This window comes from Arvicola amphibius, chromosome 1 (genome assembly GCF_903992535.2).
Source record: "Arvicola amphibius chromosome 1, mArvAmp1.2, whole genome shotgun sequence".
In the NCBI taxonomy this organism is placed as follows: domain Eukaryota; kingdom Metazoa; phylum Chordata; class Mammalia; order Rodentia; family Cricetidae; genus Arvicola; species Arvicola amphibius.
The window spans coordinates 110809856-110830090 of NC_052047.1; the positions used below are offsets into that span (position 1 = coordinate 110809856).

General features: G+C 41.5%; 1 protein-coding gene across 1 annotated transcript in view; it reads right to left on the reverse strand.

Moving 5' to 3' along the window:
• Positions 1 to 20235, reverse strand: part of Stk33 (serine/threonine kinase 33) — a 72658-nt gene that overhangs the window by 41128 nt on the left and 11295 nt on the right. Inside the window, exons 5-10 of the mRNA XM_038345260.1 lie at positions 17715 to 17853; positions 15706 to 15794; positions 13839 to 13926; positions 11541 to 11616; positions 7064 to 7176; positions 6675 to 6760 (exon numbers count right to left, since the gene is read on the reverse strand). Of these exons, the coding sequence (XP_038201188.1) occupies positions 6675 to 6760; positions 7064 to 7176; positions 11541 to 11616; positions 13839 to 13926; positions 15706 to 15794; positions 17715 to 17853 (591 nt within the window). The remainder of the gene's footprint in view (positions 1 to 6674; positions 6761 to 7063; positions 7177 to 11540; positions 11617 to 13838; positions 13927 to 15705; positions 15795 to 17714; positions 17854 to 20235) is intronic.

Consider the following 20235-nt stretch of genomic DNA (forward strand, 5'->3'; position numbering starts at 1 on the left):
ACATATAATCTATGTAGTACCAAAGACAATTCAAATTGTCTGTGTTGGTGTTCAGGAAGCAAATGAACCTAATGACTTTGGGGGAAATCTTTCAGAAGTGAGATTTTTTATGTCTTTGCTTCCAACAAAAAAAAAATAGAAAGAACTATTTAAACTCTTAGAAGGTAGAGCATTTAAATCATTTTTGTGATTTAATTTATTATGTGGTTCTAAATGCTTTTTCCTGGGCTTTGGGTACACTGGAACTGCATTTATATCCTTGTTGTCCAAAAATGCATTTTCATCATTAATCCAGCCAAAGAATTTCTTCCATTTATCCTCTCTGTTACAATGCGGTGCACTTCTGGGGTGTGAGGATACAAGTAGAAAACGAAAACTGAACTCACCATCCACTTCCTTCCTTCCACCCTGGCTTCCTGAGGGACCGCCACTTCCCCCATGTCTTGTTCAGATTTTAATGATACCCGTGAGTATTCAACGTGGAACATTTCTTTAGCTGTTTTAACTTGATAAACTGAGGCTCAGACCTTAGAACTTTTTCTCATTCAAAATGACATTGCCAAGGCCATTGGCTATCCTGTCATGAGGAATCATGAACCTTGAGTCCTATATCACAACACGTGAGAAGTACCTCACGGTATAGCAAGGATCTAAATGTGAGGCTAGTACCAGAAAAGCTTCTGAGGGAACACAGAAGGCTGTCTTCACGGCCATGGGGTGGGGGCTAAAACGTTACTGTGCAGGGCGCCAAGTCTATTAAGTATACAAAAAAAAATGGTACATGGAATTTTTACCAAAGTTATAACTCTTCACCAAAGACAGTACTAGGAAGCAGAAAAGATACATAACAAAGGGAAAATTATATACACATATATACATTCGCGTGTGTGCTTATATATAGATGGCAAAGGGCTTGTATTCAGAATGCATGGAGAACTACAAATCTATAAGAAAAATACTTTTCATTAAAAATTTATTTTATTTTATGTACATAACTTCTTGCCTGCTTGTATGTATGTGCACCACATGCATGTGATGCCCCAGGAAACCAGACGAAGGTATCAGAGCCCCTGGAACTAGAGTTACAAAAGGTTTTGAGCCACCATGTGGCTGCATACACACAGCACACAGACATACACACAGGAAAACACTTATACACATTAAGTAAATAAGTAAATTTATTTCTTAACAGTTTATTTTGTTATTCTTTAAAAGACTTCCTCGCCAGTCTCTGCTCTGCCTTGGCATCCTTGGCTCATTTCCACACCCAGTCTCACTTTTTCAATTGTTTTATATTGGTTTACTCTGTTAGGGTTTTCCCATGAAATTTTAAGGTCAGGAAATCAGAATGCATTACCTACACACATGTAGGAAATAGTCAAAGAAAAATTTAGTAAAAGATTAAAACAAATGTGTTTCTGATAAATAGATTTTTTAAAAAAAATCAACTTGATGATATATCTTTAAATGGGCATTTAAATCAATTTGTTTATAATTATTTCTAAACTAGGAGATGTTTCTACCATCTGAGTTTGTTATTTCAATTGTCCCCCGTGTACCTCCGTTTACTCTTTCAGTATTTAACCCCATTATCTATGCAGTCGCCCTTCTGTCTTTTCAAGAGTCCATGTTTTCACTCCCTCCCCAGGGGTCCTAATGTTGAGATAATATTCATATTATCTGAACTTTTAATTCTGGATTATTATGAACACTTTTCTCATTTGGTATTGTTTATTGTTTTGCTTAAGACACCAATAACCCGTACTCCGGGTATGTAAAGATACCACGCATATAGCCCCCTTTAACACTTCTAGCAAGTGTGCTAAGTGTGGGCCTCGTGCTGGACTCTCTGAGGTCTCATTTATTTACAAATACTTTCACATTTATTTTCATGTCAAGGATCATTTGGATGGATATAAAATGTTAGGTTTAAAGTTATCTTTCCTTTGATGAACTCAAATTATTATCCCAGTTATTCTCAAATTGCACACGACTGCTGAGCGGCAGGGTGTGGTTCCTCCTGACGAGTCAGATGTGGAGAATCCACAGACAGACGGCACCAGACTGGCCCACAGGGCCCCTTCAGCTTTGAGGAATTAGCAGTGACTGAAGACTGACTAAATCTTGTGTCCTGGTTTATGAGCCTCTTCCTGACATAATTTTATTGAAAGTTTCATTAATTAGGGATGCAACAACATATTCATACATGCACACATATGTATGGATAAGATAACTTAGAATTCAAGAGAACCATGTAGTAGAATGGAAGAAGGGATCCTAAAATGTTTAGGATGAAAATATACAGGAGGAAAAAGTAGCCCACAATGAGTTAGGTGCCGTAACATGTCCATTCTCTTATGGGTGTGGCTATCAAGGCTAAAGGTCAAAAGCTAGTGTCTAAAACTTGAATAACTGTTTGTAAATTAATGGACAAGGGCCCTGCTGGCACAGCGGGAGAGACTCTCCTGGAAGTGGCCCTGAACTTTGGTCACTAGTGCCTCTGCAGACTGTGGTCACAGAGCAAAGTACGTACTTCAACTCATGGGAACTGGCTTGTGGAAGAGATTGTGTTATTAATCTTTGTGTCCTGACAGTGCTGAAAATGTAAAGTCAAATGATACTTGTTAAGATTGGGGTCAATATTTAAATGGATATTGACTTACTTAAAATAAGTCATCTTGCAAATCGGCCCCACACACAATTGTTCACTACAGAGTGAAGGTAAAACTCTTTGACCTTGGATTCAGTTCCTTTACTCCCCTGGTTTCCTTCCCCGTTCATTTCCTTCAGCATCTCATCTGCCTGTCAGATTGAACTTCCTGGCTTCATAACATCTGTCCCTCTACTTCTGACCACTTAAAATTCCCTGTGTCTTCTTCCTTGCAATGTATGCTATATATTGCTTGCTTGACTAGATTGCAGGTTCCTTACTGCAGACTCCATTTTCATTATCTGGCTTAGACCTGAAAGCGGTGTTGAGCAGTAGAGAAACAACAGATAGTTTGTAGTAGGAGCTGACACCTAACCACCCGTGAGGATGAACCGTTGTAGGGGAGGGCCTCCCAACCATGAGAGCCATGTTAGAAGACACAGCATCGGGACCTGAGGCAGCACAACAGGGCCTTGCCAACAGTCTTCCCTCAGGAGGACTACACTACAGCACTCAAGTGTCAGTCTTAATAATCCTAATCAAAACCCGGAGCCAGATATCAGGGGAAAGACCGGAAAGAGCAGAGAAGCAGGAGCTGTTGCCAGTTGCCTCCTCCCTCTCTGGTTCCAGCATCCCACAATGGCTGAGATCCTGTCTTCACCCCACCTTATCACTTCCCGTCTCCACCTCCTGAGTGCTGGGATTGAAGGCATGTGCCCCCACTGCCTGGCTTCTATGGTTAACTGGTGGCTAGCTCTGCCCTCTGATCTCCAGGCCAGCTTTGTTTGTCAGAACACAAAATACCACACAACACAACATCATGCGTAGTGTGGCAGGGGCCCTGAAGGGACAGACGTATCCTCCAGTTCCAAAGAACAAAGTTCTCCATACCATGTGATCTAGGCTGGCCTACTTGTCAAGAGCACAGGGGCAGAACTGGTAGGACCACAAATTTATCCTGGAGCTGCAGGAGGGAGAGACTGCAAGGCCCACAGTACAGCATCCGTTCTTACCAATCCTGCATAAGAGAGAGCCACGGGGGCCTGGGCCGGGTTTCTAGGAAAGAGGGGGACTGCTCGTGGGTCTGTGACCTAGCAGCAGGTATTAAAAACATGTTGAAGGATTTACCCTTGAAAGAAAAATTCTAGTAATGCTCAGAACTGGAGCTATCCCTTTTAAAGACACAGAATAAAATAATTCCCCTAATATATATTCTCTTTATGCCAGTTGTCTTCAAATGTAAGAGGTCAGAGGAAATTCCCTGGAGATGTGTTTTAAAAAAGTAAATTCTTGGTATTAACCTGTGACCTAGGGACTTGAAGAAAATGAAAGGCCACCAAAAAGATTTAGTAAGAAGTGCCCATTTCCTGATCTGATGCTGACAGGAAAGAAGAAGCAGAAGAAGCAGAAGCAGCAGGCAGAAAATTCCAGCACACTCCTAGTCAGAGGAGGGCTCTTCAAACCCTGCCCCTAACAATGGTCACCTTGGCTGCTGCTTCTCACATGTACCATTCAGCTTTTGGAACCACGGTGGTACTTAGTGTTTATTTGAAATTCTGTTCACTTAAATGTATAGAAAAAGAAACAATTCTTTTTCTTGGGATACTTTTAAGATACGTACCATGCTCCAAAATGCACAATACATAGGCTAAACTACAAACACCTTTTTGTGTAATAAAGCTCTTCAAAAAGAACCTGTTACCAAGCATATGGTATTAGAAAAAGCAGGCTCTGTACGAAGCAGTGAGGGAACCGTCTTGCTCGCTTTAGACAATTTCAAACAGCACATGAATTACAGGAAGGGAAACTTCAGTGTTAGGAAGAAACGAGTCATGCCTCTCAGAAGCTTGGAAAATGCCAGCATGCTAAACTTCATGCACTCAACTAGGAGAGTCCAATATAGTACTCAGTATCTGTCACTTTTCATCCATTTGGCAAAGGCTTCAGAGAGACAAATGTTAGAGACTCGAAAATGGAGACTTCTGGAAAAATGACCAAAGCCAGAAATAAAGCTGTACTAATTAGAAAACAAATAATTAAATGGCCAAACCCGAATGCTGTGTGATGCTGAAAAGAGACAACTTTCGAAAGCGAGCCATCTGTTTTACAACTCTCTCTCCCGTACCACAGATCTACTGCGCACTTCTTACAATGATCTAGCTGCTAGGCCAGAAATAATTAAGGCACAGAATCCTGGAAAGGATCAAAATAGTTACAGAAGAGGGCAGATACATCATATTCTTGAGAGAAAACTATGTTTTAGCCTTAAAGAAAAAGAATTGTTATTCAAGAAATGGTTCCAAATTGTAAAAAGAAAATTAGAGAATTTTAAAACTGCTACCACAACATATTTATGGCATCTAAACTTCTGTGGGCCTCTTCTAGACGCTGCAGTGTTAACAGCATGCTATGAGGCCTCTTCTGTCTTTGCCTGATTCCTAATTTATCTCTTGAGCCTGTGGTTTTACATGGCATCTGTGTATTCATGATTCTCCAGTTTATAAGCGCAGTCCAGATCCGTAGCTACTTGTCTATCACATAACATTTTAAACATCACCTACCTCAGAGATGATTCACCACCCATGCCCCACAGAGAGAATCTACTCTCCATAGCTGTCCGCATCTCCATGAATGGATCCACGCTCAACCAGCTGGAACAAATACCCAACTGCTGAACTACAACACAGCCCTCTCACTCACACGTCTAAATCCCGTATCTCACGTGTGTTTCTCTGTTTCTGTTGTTGCTACCATATCCAAACTGCCACCACCTCTCAGAAATGGTGCCTCAATAGTTACCAAATTCTCTATCTCTAAGTCATTGTTCACCTAATGCCTGGAATGACTTCAAGAATAAAACTACACACATAATTTTCATTTCAAATATAATTGTATTTGTGTTCTTGGTACCTAAAACAGTGACTATCTAAATATATGTTTAATTTTCAGTGAATACTGTCAATAATGATGATCTCATATAATGCTAGGAACTTCTAGTATAAAATCGCACACTTTTCTTGCGATCTCTATCGATCTAACGACAGTGAATTGTTTACTCAAAAGAAATCACTCATTATTAATAGGTTATTGATAATTGTAATAATGAGGATTAGGCTTGCTTGCATATTCCAAAGTACCCTAAAGATAAAAGAAATTTACTTTCTGCTAAAACAAAAAGTTCCAGAATGACTTGGCATGGTGACTTTGTGAACTGTGTGCCCTGGCAACAGTGTTTTCTTGTTCACCAACCCCAGCTCAGTTGCAGTTCCACTTTGTTGTCCAGGATAGCTACCCAATCACCAGCCATTATATTCCAAGTCACCAGGAAAAAAGAAAGGCATGAAGAATGCCATGGCTGCTCCATTTAGGAGGGGACTGCACACTTCCTTCATATCTCAATAGCTGTCAGCAGTGACTAACACAGAAAACTGGGGACTAAAGACACACTTAACTGGATAGCAATGTTTCCAGCTAAAGACTCAAGAGAGCCTCGCCCAAATTCCAGCTGTGACTGGGTCCTGTTCTGGCATAGCAATGCAGAGGCCAAAGTGTCTGCATCAAGGTTTGTAGTTGAATGGCGGAGAGCAACATGCAAATAAATAAAGCCTAACAGTTCAGCCCAGGTGATAGACCTTTGGAAACATGTTTTCCAAGGCTCCCCGAAGACTCTCTGAATCAAAGGACTGAGAGCTAGAATGGGTTCTAGGGCTTCACATCTGGATGTCCTGACTGCCTCACTCTGCACAACTTCATAAGACATTCCTCAGCTCTGTTCTGCTGGACAGGAAGCCTCTGTGACAAAGGACAAACAAAGTTCATTTGAATGTCTATAAATACACACGAGCAACTGTGGTGACAGTCGGAACCATTTGGAACTGCCCATTTCAGAAATGTGTCAAGACTCGCTACTCCTTTTCAACTTGTCAAAGGATGGGACTAATTGACTGTTTCAAGACTCCAAGACTGGATAAAATGAGTGCTGTCAGGAAAAAAAAAGTTTTTAAAAAGGAATATCATAACTTACTGTCAACCACTGGTTATCCAGAAGTTCCTTAGCTGTGATTCTGTGAGCAGGATCTACTTTCATAAGTTGTTTCAGAACGTTTTTTGCTGCAAATAAAGGGGAGAAAAACCTTGAAATCTTACTTCTCTTAACCTCAGGTAAAGCCACAATCAGCTGGACATGGTTTCCACTTAAGTTTTTAGTTGGTATTTTTTGTTTTGTTTTGTTTTGTTTCTGGAAGTTTTGACCATGAACAATCACGGTGAAGATATCACTATTTCTACAAGCAAATATCATTGAATCTAAAGTAGATTTTTATGATTAACCAGAGATTTACAAAACTCTTGCTAGTAGTCAATTTTCTTATATTAATTGTCTGCTTTAGAAAATAATAACAAACCCATACTCACCAGAATCACTTACAGAATCCCAGACCGGATCTTCAAATTGTAGCTCTCCCTTTCTTATTAATTCAAAGAGTTTTTCCTCCGAGTTTGCCAAGAAGGGTGGCTCTCCACACAGTCTAAACAAAGGCAGTCATTTGTTCAAATGCTTTCAACATAAGATTATTAAAACATAGCTTTCTGCAGGACTCAGAAGCAGTGGTGCTTTGTAGGAAAGTAACAGATGGAAGAAGAGAAGGGTCCTCTCTGACTAGAGAGTGGAAGCGATGGGGTCTTGCAGCTCAGTGCCGGCCTCATCTCAGTAGGCACGCACTGAGACCCCAGATCTACAAATGCCCCAGGCTTCTGTGGGTGGGGAGACACTAGGGTGCAGGAAGGTGTACGAGAGTTGAGTGCATAGTAACAGTGGCAAGCGTAAAGGGAGGCAGGCTGCCCCTTAAAATCCATACTATACACCAGATCACAGGAGCACATACAGGGTTATCAGAGACTGCCAACACCCATAAGAGTTTAATAGGCTAGGCAACAGTTTTGTCTGTGGAAAATACTATATCAAATGTTAGTAATGGTAACAGTAAAACAAAATAAAACCAAAGAATAACCCTGGGAATTCTCTAGGTTCTGAGTCTCAGACAAACGGTATTGAAACAGGCACAATTGTGTCAATAGTATTCAAAAGAAGGCCAGGATGAAAACCATCAGTGAGAAAGGGCAGATGCTGGGTAAACACAAAGCCAACGCCAGCACAGCCCAAGCACTCGGGGCTGCCTGCATCTGTAGCAAGGGACTATTTTATTGGTTTCTTTTTAGCAAAGCTTGGGGCAAGTCAACCAAGCTGAGTCCAGATCTAGGCCAGAGCTCTAACGGTATGCTTCAGAGTCAAGTTCGGAGTACATTCTCAGTAAATGTTAACCTAACCATCAACAACAATCCCAACATCTAAGGACAGCCAGCAGGTAAGTCCAGGGATACCCAGGCAGAAGGTGACGCAGCAAAGACAACTTGGCACAGCAATGCCTCAACTCTTAGGCACAGACCTTCCCCCTTTACTAAAAATAAAATGGCATTACTCCATTGTGCTTGCCAAGGTACAGTCTATTCTCAGTATAATAAAGTCTAAGTCTTTTACATTTTGTATTTTTACTGACTTTCTTCAGTTATATTTTCTAAGTTTTATTTTAAAGATCCATTTGTGAATATTTTCTGATCAAGCTAAACTGTGGTATTTTCTGACAATGACGATGAAAATGAAGGAACTTTGCCGGCAGTCAAGGGCACAGTGTGGAACAGGGAGCTTCTCCTGCAAGAATTTCTTCTTAGGGGATCAGGAGTTGTCAGGCTGTTGTGCAAACTCTTACTTTAATACTTTTTATTTTCAAGCTCATTCTGACACTTTTCTTCTTACTTGGTTTACTACTGCTTAGTTTTAAAATGGAATTTTAAAAGCCATAGAACACAAAAAGAAAATAACCAGAAAAATGGTTGTCTGGACATTTGCTATCTATTATAGCTAGTGCAGGCCAGCTAAGGCCCAGCTCATCGAGCCTGTTATCAAGCAGAGTTGTGCATGGTCCCCAGTCTCTTAGCAGCCTCTGCAAGCAACTATAGCTTAAGGGCTAGATTTTAAATTTTCCACTTTTTTCTGTCCTTTGCAATTTTATTTACGCAAAATGTATCTAATGGTTGGTCAATCAGCAGCATATGGAACTTTATGACAGCAATTTCCTAGCGCATCCAGAAAAGAGAATCTAAGACATGAAAAATGCCTCCTAAAGCTGCCTATTATTTTCTGTTGCGTTAATAAGAATCAGGACAGCAGAGGAGAGGAGGCATAAAGAGTTTTTATTTATGTTAATTTCACCTTCAGAACGTATGCTATCATTGTCCAATTAAGTAGAAACGAATCAGAGTTAACGGATAAACAAGGAAGTAACCCTCATGGAGAAGGGAATGTGCTGTGCTCGGGACGAAGGGAATTGTCTAAGCTGCCACAGGGCTCGGGCAGACTAATGAGTAGGCCCTGGTGAGCTACAGGAGAATCCTCTGTGAAGGAAGGACGCCGCCACTACACTGATGTGCAACCGCACTCTGGAGCAGTAACATTCCAATTAGATATTTAAGAGAGAGGGGAAGTGAAAGGTGTGGAATACACTTGCTTTCCTTAACAGCAAATCCAAAAAGTAGAAAACACCATATGGATTATGTGAAGATTCATTATGCAGATTAATATGGACTTTTATAGACAGTCTTAAGAGAATGAAAGACTTATTTAAATAGTTGCATGTTAATTGAAGACTAAACTCAGGATTTTTGCCCCATGGTTCTAATAGGCACAAGCTTTATGAATCCATTCATACTTCATGCGGTCTAAGCAATGACGCATGTGGACCAGCCCAGTCTCAGCTGCAATCACATCATCTGGCTTCCATTTCACACACTGTGAAGATGTAGCTACAGTGATGTTAGTATTTAGACATGTATGGAAGAGCAAAATCTCCAACACGACCATAAAACTAATGCCGCGGCAACGCCAAAGCCCTCGGATTCACTAAAGACAGAACAATGGTCACTAACAGAACACCTCTTAGAAAATTCACTTAATTTAACAAATGTATTGAGCACTGAATATGGTCTGACTGTTATATCCGATGCCAGGGATGCAAAGATGAATAATTTGAACTGTCTTTCACAGAACTTAAAACAAGGAAAGTAGAGATGATAAATAGAATATTGTAATATTACCATGTAATTTGGTTTTTTAGAATGTTATTATTCACTGGGTGGTGGTGATGTACACCTTTAATTCCAGTACTTGGGAGGCAGAGGCAGGCAGATCTCTGAGTTTGAGGCCAGCCTGGTCTACAGAGTGAGTTCTAGATCAGCCAGAGCTATTATGCAAAGAAACCTTGTCTCAAAACAAACAAACAAAAATTGTATTCTCATTTATCACAATGAGTGCTATCAAAGGTACACATTGCAAGCAAAACTTACTGCTTATGTTTCTATATTAGTATTGTTATTGTTATATTGAGACAGAGTCTCATGTGCCTGGATCAGGCTATATAGCCAAGGGAAACTAAGTTCTGATCCCCCTGCCTCTGTTTCCCTAGTGCTGAAACTGCAGGCATGGACCACCACCTGGTATATGCAATGCTGGGGATCAAACCAGGGAGTCCTGTGTGCTAGGCAGGCACTTTATCAACTGAACTAATGTCCCAGTCACATGGTTTTAATTTGAGAGTTATTATTTTGTATGATTTTTAAAAAATGATGCCTTAAATCCTCTGTGAAATTCAGAAAAGGTTTATACATAGTAAATATATATCTACATAGAAAGCTCTAGTGTTTGGCCAACCTAGGAGAAAAGTTCACAGAGAGAGTATGCACTCATGACACACACATTTGTGCTTACACACAAACACATACAGACAACATGCAATGCAGAACTTGAGGAATCGAGTGGCCTGGGGTCATCACAGAGAAAGGCAGGCACATGAAAACACACATGCAGCCCAAGCCTGGGAAAGCAAGCTAGAGCGAGGTTGTGAGCGATCTGCTCAGACACACCATGCCAGATGATCTGGTAATTCTCTAGAGCAAGGACCACTTATCAGTCAGAGAGCTTTAGTCCAGAAAGCGTGTGCTGCAGACAACAATCGTGCGAGCAGTGCAAACAGCAGAGAGAGTGGAAGGTGAACAGGAGCAGGAGAGACAGCCAGAAAGATCCCGATATGATAAAGCCAAAGAGGGATGGGTAGGTTCTCACAGGCAAACTCTGCAGGACTTGGGATTTGACTGAATCATGAGAGCAAGAGGGAAGGAAGAGCAAGAATTACCGAGGCTCTCCTGGTATTCAGGGAACTAGGAAATACAAAACACTCCCTAAATCCTGAAGCGACCTCCACCTAACTGTGCCCACGCCCCACTGTGTCTGTGCATGTGGGCGGCTCTAGGGCTAGGTGGCCTACTTCCCTACTCCTGATGGGCTACCGGGGCAAGGGATCAGGAAGGACAGATTTTCACTCGGATACGTGGGACACTCTTGCATTTGTAGATCAGTGCAAAGCAAAAGTGAACATCATGAGTTATAGCACGAAAGAAATACTTAGGAGGTGACCCTGAAAGCTAGTGACAGAGCGCTCAGGGCAGCAGCGGACTGGATTTTAAATTACACCTTTAAAAATATATTGTTTAGTTTTCACTTAAAATCACAACAAAGAGGACCCTAAGAGAGACCTACATGGATCTAATCTACATGGGAAGTAGAAAAAGACAAGATCTCCTGAGTAAATTGGGAGCATAGGGACCATGGGAGAGGGCTGAAGGGGAGGGGAGGGGAGGGGAGAGGAAGAAAAGGGAAGGGGAACGGAGAAAAATATATAGCTCAATAAAAACATTTTAAAAAATAACTAAAGTAAAATCTAAGCCAGTCTACGGTCAGGGACTTCCCTTTTGTTACACTGGACATGCAGTAGGTACTCACAGAAGGTACATTATGACACCTATGCTCCAGATGTCGCACTGCTGGCTGTACTCGTGGGCATTAATGACCTCTGGCGCTGCCAAATAAGCAGAAACAAAATAATATTAATAATACAATAAATGACTTTTAATTGCTTAAATACAAAGCATAAAAATGTGCTGATGTGCTGTGATTTATTCCTCCAGAGGGAAAGGAAAGAGCCAACAGCAGATGCTGGATGAATAATGTACAGGCCTCCCAACTGATGCCACCAAGTCCTCACTCCTATCACTCAGCTCCTAGTGGGGCAGTGGCACCAACTGCACTGCTCAATGTGCACTTCTCCGTTCCTGGGAGACGACTGAGGATTTCACAAAGGCTGTGCAGCTATAACAGAAGACAGTGATATCTTAGACTTTCCCTCCGGTATAAGGAGACACACAACTTAAGTAAATATTATTTAGATCAAAGTCGATATGTACAAATCTGGATTCATAGAAAAGCTAATGTTGTGGCTATGAATCACGTCAGTAGAATAGTGAAAATGATTATGAAATCATAGCACTATAATGACAGAATATGTATTACTTGCCACATTTTCTAGGTAAGAAAACTGAGATAGAAAGCACGGTCACATAAGACTGGGTCAAAACACCAGTGAACCCCGGTGCAGGATGAGGTTCCCAGTGTGTGCAACTGATTCTTGGCCCTCTGATTGACAAAGGTGCTCACAGCAGGGCCCTTCAAACAGCCTCTCAAAGTAGCTCCATGCCTTTAACCTTAAGGTGGTGCATGCTTTAAAGTTGAGGTCTTAGGATTTTGTTTCCTAGTGAGTGGCTTTTTAAAAACCAGTATGATACTGAGAAATAGGTCTAGTCTACTTTTACACATATTAAAAAAAAACAGCCACAAACTCAAAAATAAGATACATGTTTAGACTTCAAAAGAACATTAAAATTTACAGTGTTTTCGTATAATAAATTGTGTTCAGAATCCTATGAGCCAGTCATGCAGGCATTTGATACCCTCTGTCAAAGAAAGTAAAAAAACATGGAGACTTAGCTACAGTGGCACGCTGCAGAAAGCTTCCTATGGGAAATCTGCATTCTTATTGAGAAAGCACACCCGTCTCCTCAACTAACACACTGGCCATATGCATATAATGTCCTCACATGTGAGTGCACACTCTCCAGCATGCATACACTCACACGCATGTGCGCGTGTGTGCGCGCACACACACACACGCACACACGCTTACACACGCACACACACACACTTTTATAACGGATTCTAAAAGTAAATGGAATTTTATCTTCCCCACTCTCTATGATTAAAGGAATTGAAAACAACTAAAAGAAGCCAAAAGATACACAGGAGAATGAGAAAAGGCTAAACTATAATAGTTCACAAATTAAATAATTTGTCTCCAAATAATTGAAAATTTACACCATTTCTCTTTTTGCAACTGTTGTGTGTGTCTGCAGTCTTTAGCTGCACGTAAAACTTGAAATACAGAACAGCAAAGTGCGAGTTGCTCCATGGCCATGCGTCTATCACGAAGGCAAATTCCGAGGTGAGATCCAGTGAAGGCTGCCTGAGCGCTGCACCCACAGCAGGGCTAGCCTCCTGGCCTCCACCCTGTCAGTCTTCCTAATTATCGGGGGCATTTCCACGTGCACTGTCACTGCAGCCCTCGGGGAAGCAGAAGCCAGAATATCTGTGCCAAGGAGCCATTTAGGAAGTCAGCAAAGCTCCACAAACCATCTGTCTTCCCTCTTGTTCTCTCACTTGTTATCAGTGTAGACAACTAATAAGCAGGCATAAAACTCAGGGTGCTGGGATGTATTTTCCCCATGTAACCACAGACCAGATGTCTTTTGCCAATGGGAGGATCTGAACAGAATCTAAAGTAGCCTTTTCCTAAGTAAGATAAAACAATTTAAAAAACTTTATGCATCAAGTAGGCAAGAAAAAGCAATGAACAAAGTATACTTTTCAGCAATAAAACAGATAAACTATGGGTACAACATGCATAAAATAGCAAACTCGTTCTGTGGAGCAGAAGACACTGTATGGTTCAAGCACAGCTAAGTTCAGAGATGGAAAGACTGGGAAGTATGGGACGTGAGAGGGGAAATGGTGGAAAGAGATATAAAATAATCAAATGCCGTGCACGCATTGGCATGGCGATTATATAAATCGGAGCTCACTGTGTAGCCTTTCGCAATCCTCCTGTCTCAGCCTCCCGAATGCTGGGGTTGCAGGTATTGGCTACCCCCCACTTCAGGTGTTCTACCTTTTCCGAGTCTTCTCACTTACCCATATAGATAGGAGTGCCACACGTGGTCTGCATCATGCCTTCGCTCCTGGAGCCATGCTTCCTAACCGCCAAGCCAAAATCAGTCACCTGAGAGCAGATACACAGGCTCAGCCACCCAGTGACTTCCATCCACGGTAACTACATTTAATCCTCACTTCTTGGGGATGGACTTTTTGCTTGTATTACTAATAAAAACTTGACTTTCCCTCTCTGCCCAACCTCTCTGAGTGCAGAGAAACTTGGTAGAGAGAACCCAGGATGTTGACTGTTCATGCTTTTTATTAATTCTTTTGGTAAAGATTTTTATAAGTTATTTCATTGCAAAAGCCTAGCCTTGGAATGTGTTATCTATTTTTCTGATACTGGAATTGTGGTTCAGTAAAAGCAGAGCTTAAGTGAAAATAGTTAGCAACATTAAGACTCCTTTTTATCATGTATAACTAGCAATGCTTGTTTTTCCTTACTACTATTTCCTTTGTGAGGACCAAGTATACTAAGACAACTGCTACACTACTTGAAATGAAGCAAATTAGCTCACTCACTCCAACATGACCTGGCCACAGACAGCCTGAAGGCCTTTTGCTGCAACTTCAGTCTCTTGCTCCATTCTAAATCTTGGTAATTACACCTCCAGTTACTAAATATTTGTCATGTACCCTCGGTTGTCTCTCAAACGGAATGCCCTTGCCCCACAGCAGTAACAGAGGCACATCCACGGCACAAGCAAGCAAAGCATGAATTCTTTGTTCGCACTGAATGCAAACGTCAGGGCCTTTCAAAGCGCAAGGAAATGATTTTAAATAATATGTGACTTTACCAAACCCATCTCTCGTTTCCTTTCATACAGAGTCTCACTCTGCAGCCCAGGCCAACTTAAAACTCATTTTGCAGCCAGGCTTGCCTTAAATTCATGGCAATCCTTCTGCTTCAGCCTCTCCATGCTGGGAATACAAGTGTGTATCAGTATGCCTTGAATCAATCGTTTTCCATAAATAGCCCACGTGGAGCATAATATCTGTCTCTCTCCACACAACATCTCTACAGACACAAACATACTAAAGCCTTCATGACCCAGTCCCATTACTCAGAGAGAACGGAGTCTCTCGTTTGCCAAAAGTTAACTGAGCATGCTCTGTCTTAGGCACTCCTCCACATTCCAACAAAGAATAAACTGACACTCTTGCCTGCATGGAGTTCACAATGAACTAGAAAGAACATTCTATGAGGGACACCAGCAGGGTTGCTGAGTCTGTTTCTACTGCATATGGATTCAGCTTCTGCAGCACCAACTTACAGACACATTTGATTCTAGAGTTAACACTTGCACACATTTTGAAAGCAGCCACTATTAAAGTGCTAAGTAATAAATAATGTATTCTATCATTTGTTTGACATTAAGGAACACTTAATTTGAATAAAATCTTCAAGAATAAACACTTGGCACATTAATTGTGGTTAAGACATAAATATTAATACCCGGGGAAAATTTCAATGAGAAATACAGACTGTAGCATTAATTTAGTATCAAAAGCACAGCCAAGGTGTGTTTTTCTCTAAATCTGTAACACATTTACATCAAATTACCAGACATAATTTTGAAATTAATTAGAATTCAGAGCATCTGTTTGCTTGCTATTAACTAATGATTTAGAATCATCCAAAGGAATATGCACTTTGAAAAACACATTTGGTAGTATCACTTAGCTTGTGAAATCATTTTTATCAGTTACAACTTCTTTTGTGAATTTTTTACTTCTTAGCACAAATGGCTTAGATTCAAAAGAATCCAAACTGTGTCTAAGATGTTTGTAGGCACTTTGCTGCCGGCTTCCGGGCAAATATTGAGTAGTATTTCTGAGCTCTTACCTTTATGTTTAAGTTCATTTCATTGTTATCATCCATAAAGCTGCTTTTAACCATTATGTTTTCCAGCTTTAGATCTCTGTGCACTATATCTACCAGGAAAACAGACAACCAACGTGAATAACAGAAGGACAGAGAGAACAGGAACAGGAGCAGGAGCGATAAACGCAGCATGAGGGGAGACCAAGCATCACTCTTCTCTGTCCCATGCTACTCACACCCCCTTCTCCACATCTCTGTCAGAAGCCATTCTCCCATGTCTGCATGTGCCCTGCTGTGCCAGCCGGTGTCCCAGCCTGGTGAGTGCAGAAGGGGATCTGTCCAAGGCTACACACTCCCAGGAGAATCAAAGTAGCCTGGGTCACAGCACAGCTTTGCTTACACAGGTAAGGTTTTCTGTGTCCTTAGGTCTCTAAATGGGAGACTTGTGCCTCTGTATAACACTGCTGTCAACATAAACATTTTAACACATTGTAATTTGGCTACATGTGCATAAACTGTATTTCAGTGTATTTTTCTAAAATAGCAGTATACATTTTTTTTTTACTGTTCATATGTTGAAATAAAATTCACAAATCTTGGGGGCACAAACCTCTAGTTGAACAGGTCAGAGTTGAGGTGAGATTTCTGTGTACATTCAAATAATGTATCAAACATTACTCTGCAAAAAAAACTGAGTTCTCATTCACAGCGAAAACATCTCAAGCTGTAGAAAGTTAAGTGTTTACCTTTGAGGGAAATGAAGCTGACCCAGACTTGGACTGGCAGCTGTAGCTAATCACTTACAGTTCTCATACATCCTCCTGGTTTTGTCTGTGGAATTCTTACTAGTTCTGTTACTCCACCTGTCTCTACTTACATAAATCCCATACATCTTAACTAACGTACTTTGGTGATGTTTCAATCCTTGATGGGGGCAAATCTCCCCAACACTCCACCTTTTTATCTTGGCTATTCTCACCCTCTTTAGAATAATTTTTAAAATCTCACCCCCCCCCAAAAAAATGCTGTTGATATTTTATAGAAATATACTGGAAAACTGTATCATTGGCAAGGGATACTGGACACAGGCGTGGCCTTCAGCCTCTGCAAGTCTTTCCCTACCTGAGTTGTTCTCTTGTCTGAGCCCGTGTTCTGACACACGTTTGTGCTCCATTGAGAAATTGCCACATGGTGTTACAAGCTGTTTCTGCACTCTGTCTCCTGCTAGCCTAAGCTACTTGAGGGGTGGGGGCCTTAATTTTTTCATTTTTGTAACTCTGGAGCTGAGCACAACACAGTAGGTGCCGAGGAAACAGATCCCAAAGCCTGCAACTGACCACTGTGGAACGAGTACTTCCTCACCCGTTAGATGAGAACGTTCTAGAGTCACACCCAGGAGCCTCAAAGAAAAGGGGAGCAGGGACAAGGGGCAGCAGTGGAGCTGTTAGAATAAGCAGGGCTCTTTTTAAGCATGTTTTTTAAGTGTTGGAAAATCACTCCAGATGATACCTTAGTAGATAATGTTGTCAAAATCAACAGAATAAAAAATACCAGCAATGAGTCCTAGTGCAACTACAGGGTGTGGGGACCATAATGTGAGCGGATCTGCACACGTGGCACGGGTGCACACTGCAAACTGCTGTTCCTTCCGTTTTGAAGCCAAACCACTCTAAAACTGAAGCACACTATTTCACAAGGTTAGAACATGTGCATTTTTAATATTAATATACAAATATTTTAGGAAAATTCACTTTATCTACTTTGATTTTGATGACATTAGCCATCATTAAACTTCTAGAATAAGAATGATCATGACTATTTGCTCTTGCATATACAATGTATTTATATGCCTGCATTGTTGCTAATTAAGATGTCTATAAATACAATTAAAGGGAAACATGGAAATGTGCTTGTTATCCACTTATATTACCAAGTTCTACCAATGTGATACGAGTCTTAAAGACCATCCTACTTAAGCAACAGCGGCATCTTCATTTATGGAACGGCGAGGAGTGCGGTTCTCTTCTTACCCTTGTTATGAAGGTAGGCGATAGCAGACGCAAGACTCTGAATTATCAGCCTTGTCTCGTTCTCTGAGAAGTGCCCTTTTGTATCCAGAACTTCTTTGAGTTCTCCATCCTCACAAAGCTCCATCACAAGGTACATTTGCTGACATTGCAGATTTAAAAGTCAAAATAGGAGAAAGTTATGAATTTCTATGTGTTATATACATCACAGGTATGATCACAATCAATTCATTCAAGTGGAAATGTCTTGCATACTGTATATAAACTATTGTACTGAACACAAGAGGAACAAAGAACCAGGAGACATAGTGCTGGCCTCAGGAAGTTCAACAGAGTTCCAATATCTTGTGGTAGGTACTAACAGCCCAACATGCCATGGGACTGTGGAAGAGAGGCTGCCTCTGCATAATGAATGCTCGCCAAGGAGAGTTGAGCCTGAATATGTGAGCACTGATTTCTGGGTAGGGAAGGTGGGGGGGAAACCAGGCAGAGCTGGTGGCCAGTATACAAAGGCCTAAAGCCTAGAACAAAGCAGCTATTAAAATAAATGTGGAACTCCGTTAACAGCACTGGAGGCTGTTGGGTGGAAAAGAGAAAGACGGCAAAGGGTGAAGCTAACAGGAAAGGTTGGAACAAGTTTGTAAGGAGCCTTGGATAGCACGCTCAAGACTATGGATTCCCCAAGTCCCATATGAAACAAGGCATTGGAGGTGTTTAAGTCAGAGTCTCGAGGTAAAAGTTATATGATGTCAAATTTGCATTTCTAGGTCAACATTACAACCATAATGTGCAGCAGGGCTCAGCAAAAATTCTCCACAAAGACCAAACCCAAGAGTACACATAATGGCCGATGGCCTCTGTGGACAACATGGTCTCTTTTACAACAGCACAGCTCAGCAGCTACCTTGGGGATCAGCCATAAACAACACAATGCTGTATTTATAGACTCAGAAACTGAGTCTGGTGTAACTTTAAGGTTATGAAATATTACTCTTTTACATACTCTTTTACATTTTGTCCTTTATCTGGAAGTGTAAAGAACTTATCTTACGGGCCCTATAAGCAGGCAGCAGGCAAGACTGACTTCAAAGGCTTCCTGTGTTAACAGGGGGAAGCATGGACTGGACACAAGAAAGGGGGCAGCTTCTTGATAAACTATCCTGACAAGGGTTCCCTAAAGGGGAAAGGGTATGTTCTGGCTCATAGTTCAAGGGACAGTCTACTGCGATGGAAAAGTCGCTGGCTGCAGCAGAAGCATGAGGTGGCTGCCCACACCACATCCAGGCGAGAAGCACAGACAGTGTGTGCTAGTGCTCAGTTGACTTTCTCTTTTGTAAGAAGTATTTTAAACGTTTAAGTTGATTTCTGTATGCCCCAGCAAACCTATAGAGATCAAAGGATAACTTGCTGGTTCTCTTCTACCGTGTAGATCCAATTGATGTCAGTAGGCTCAGAAGCAAGCACCTTAGCCCACTGAATATTCTCACGAGCCTCAACTTTCTCCTATTTATGTGGTCTGGGACCCCAGTCCATAAAATAGCACCGCCCACAGTGGGTGGGTCTTCCCACTTCAATTAGCCCGGTCCGGTCATGATAATCCCTCAAAGACATGCCCAAAGCTCACTTAATGTAAATAATCCTTCACAAGTCTGCCTACAGGTCTGGGTCCAAGATGATTCTAGACTCTATCAAAGCAAAGATATGAGAAGTGTCAAAGAGGAGACAGCGGAACTCAGCGACTAAGAAGCAAGGATGAAATGTCTCTTCTGCGTCTGCCTTTAGATATCCCACAGTAAAGCCGCTTCCTGGCCCACTAAAAGGTGTGCCTTCCCATAGGCCCTGCCAGCAGACGCAATCACCCTCCTTGTCTCCATTCGGACGTATATTCTAGAGTTTTGCTGTGTGGAAGGTTTGGGGGTCTGATTCTGTTCTTGTAACAGCTACTAATCCAACTATGCTACTAATCCAATCTATGTTCAGTCAGTATGCTTAAAGTGGGGAGAGAGGTAAGTGTCTTTCTTCCTAGAGCCATGATTCTGAGTCACTGAATCTCAGGCTGCTTGAGGGTTTTACAGGGTGTGGCTTTCCAACTGAGCCACACTCTCTTCACAGACAGCGCTACGGCGTGGCTGGGATGGAAGGCAAACTATTTGGAAGGGAAAGTTGCATTATCAGTAGTTACAATATACATTGACACAATTTATAAAATGTGCAAGGGGCTGGAGAGATGGGCATTGCTAAGAGCACTGGCTTCTCTTCCAGAAGACAGGTTCCATTCCCAGCTCACAGGCATCTGTAACTCCAGTTCCAGGGGAATCTATCGCCCTTTTCTGGTCTCTGAGAGTGCTGCATGTGTGGCACACAGACACATAAAATAAAAATAAATCTTTCTAGAAATGTTAAATATCTGTTGATCAAAGTTATAGTGACAGAGTGCATTACTCAAGTCTTCTACAACTATCTGAAACAATTGTGCATATCTAGAGCACAGACAGACTTACAGTCTGAGTGTTTGATTGGCAGT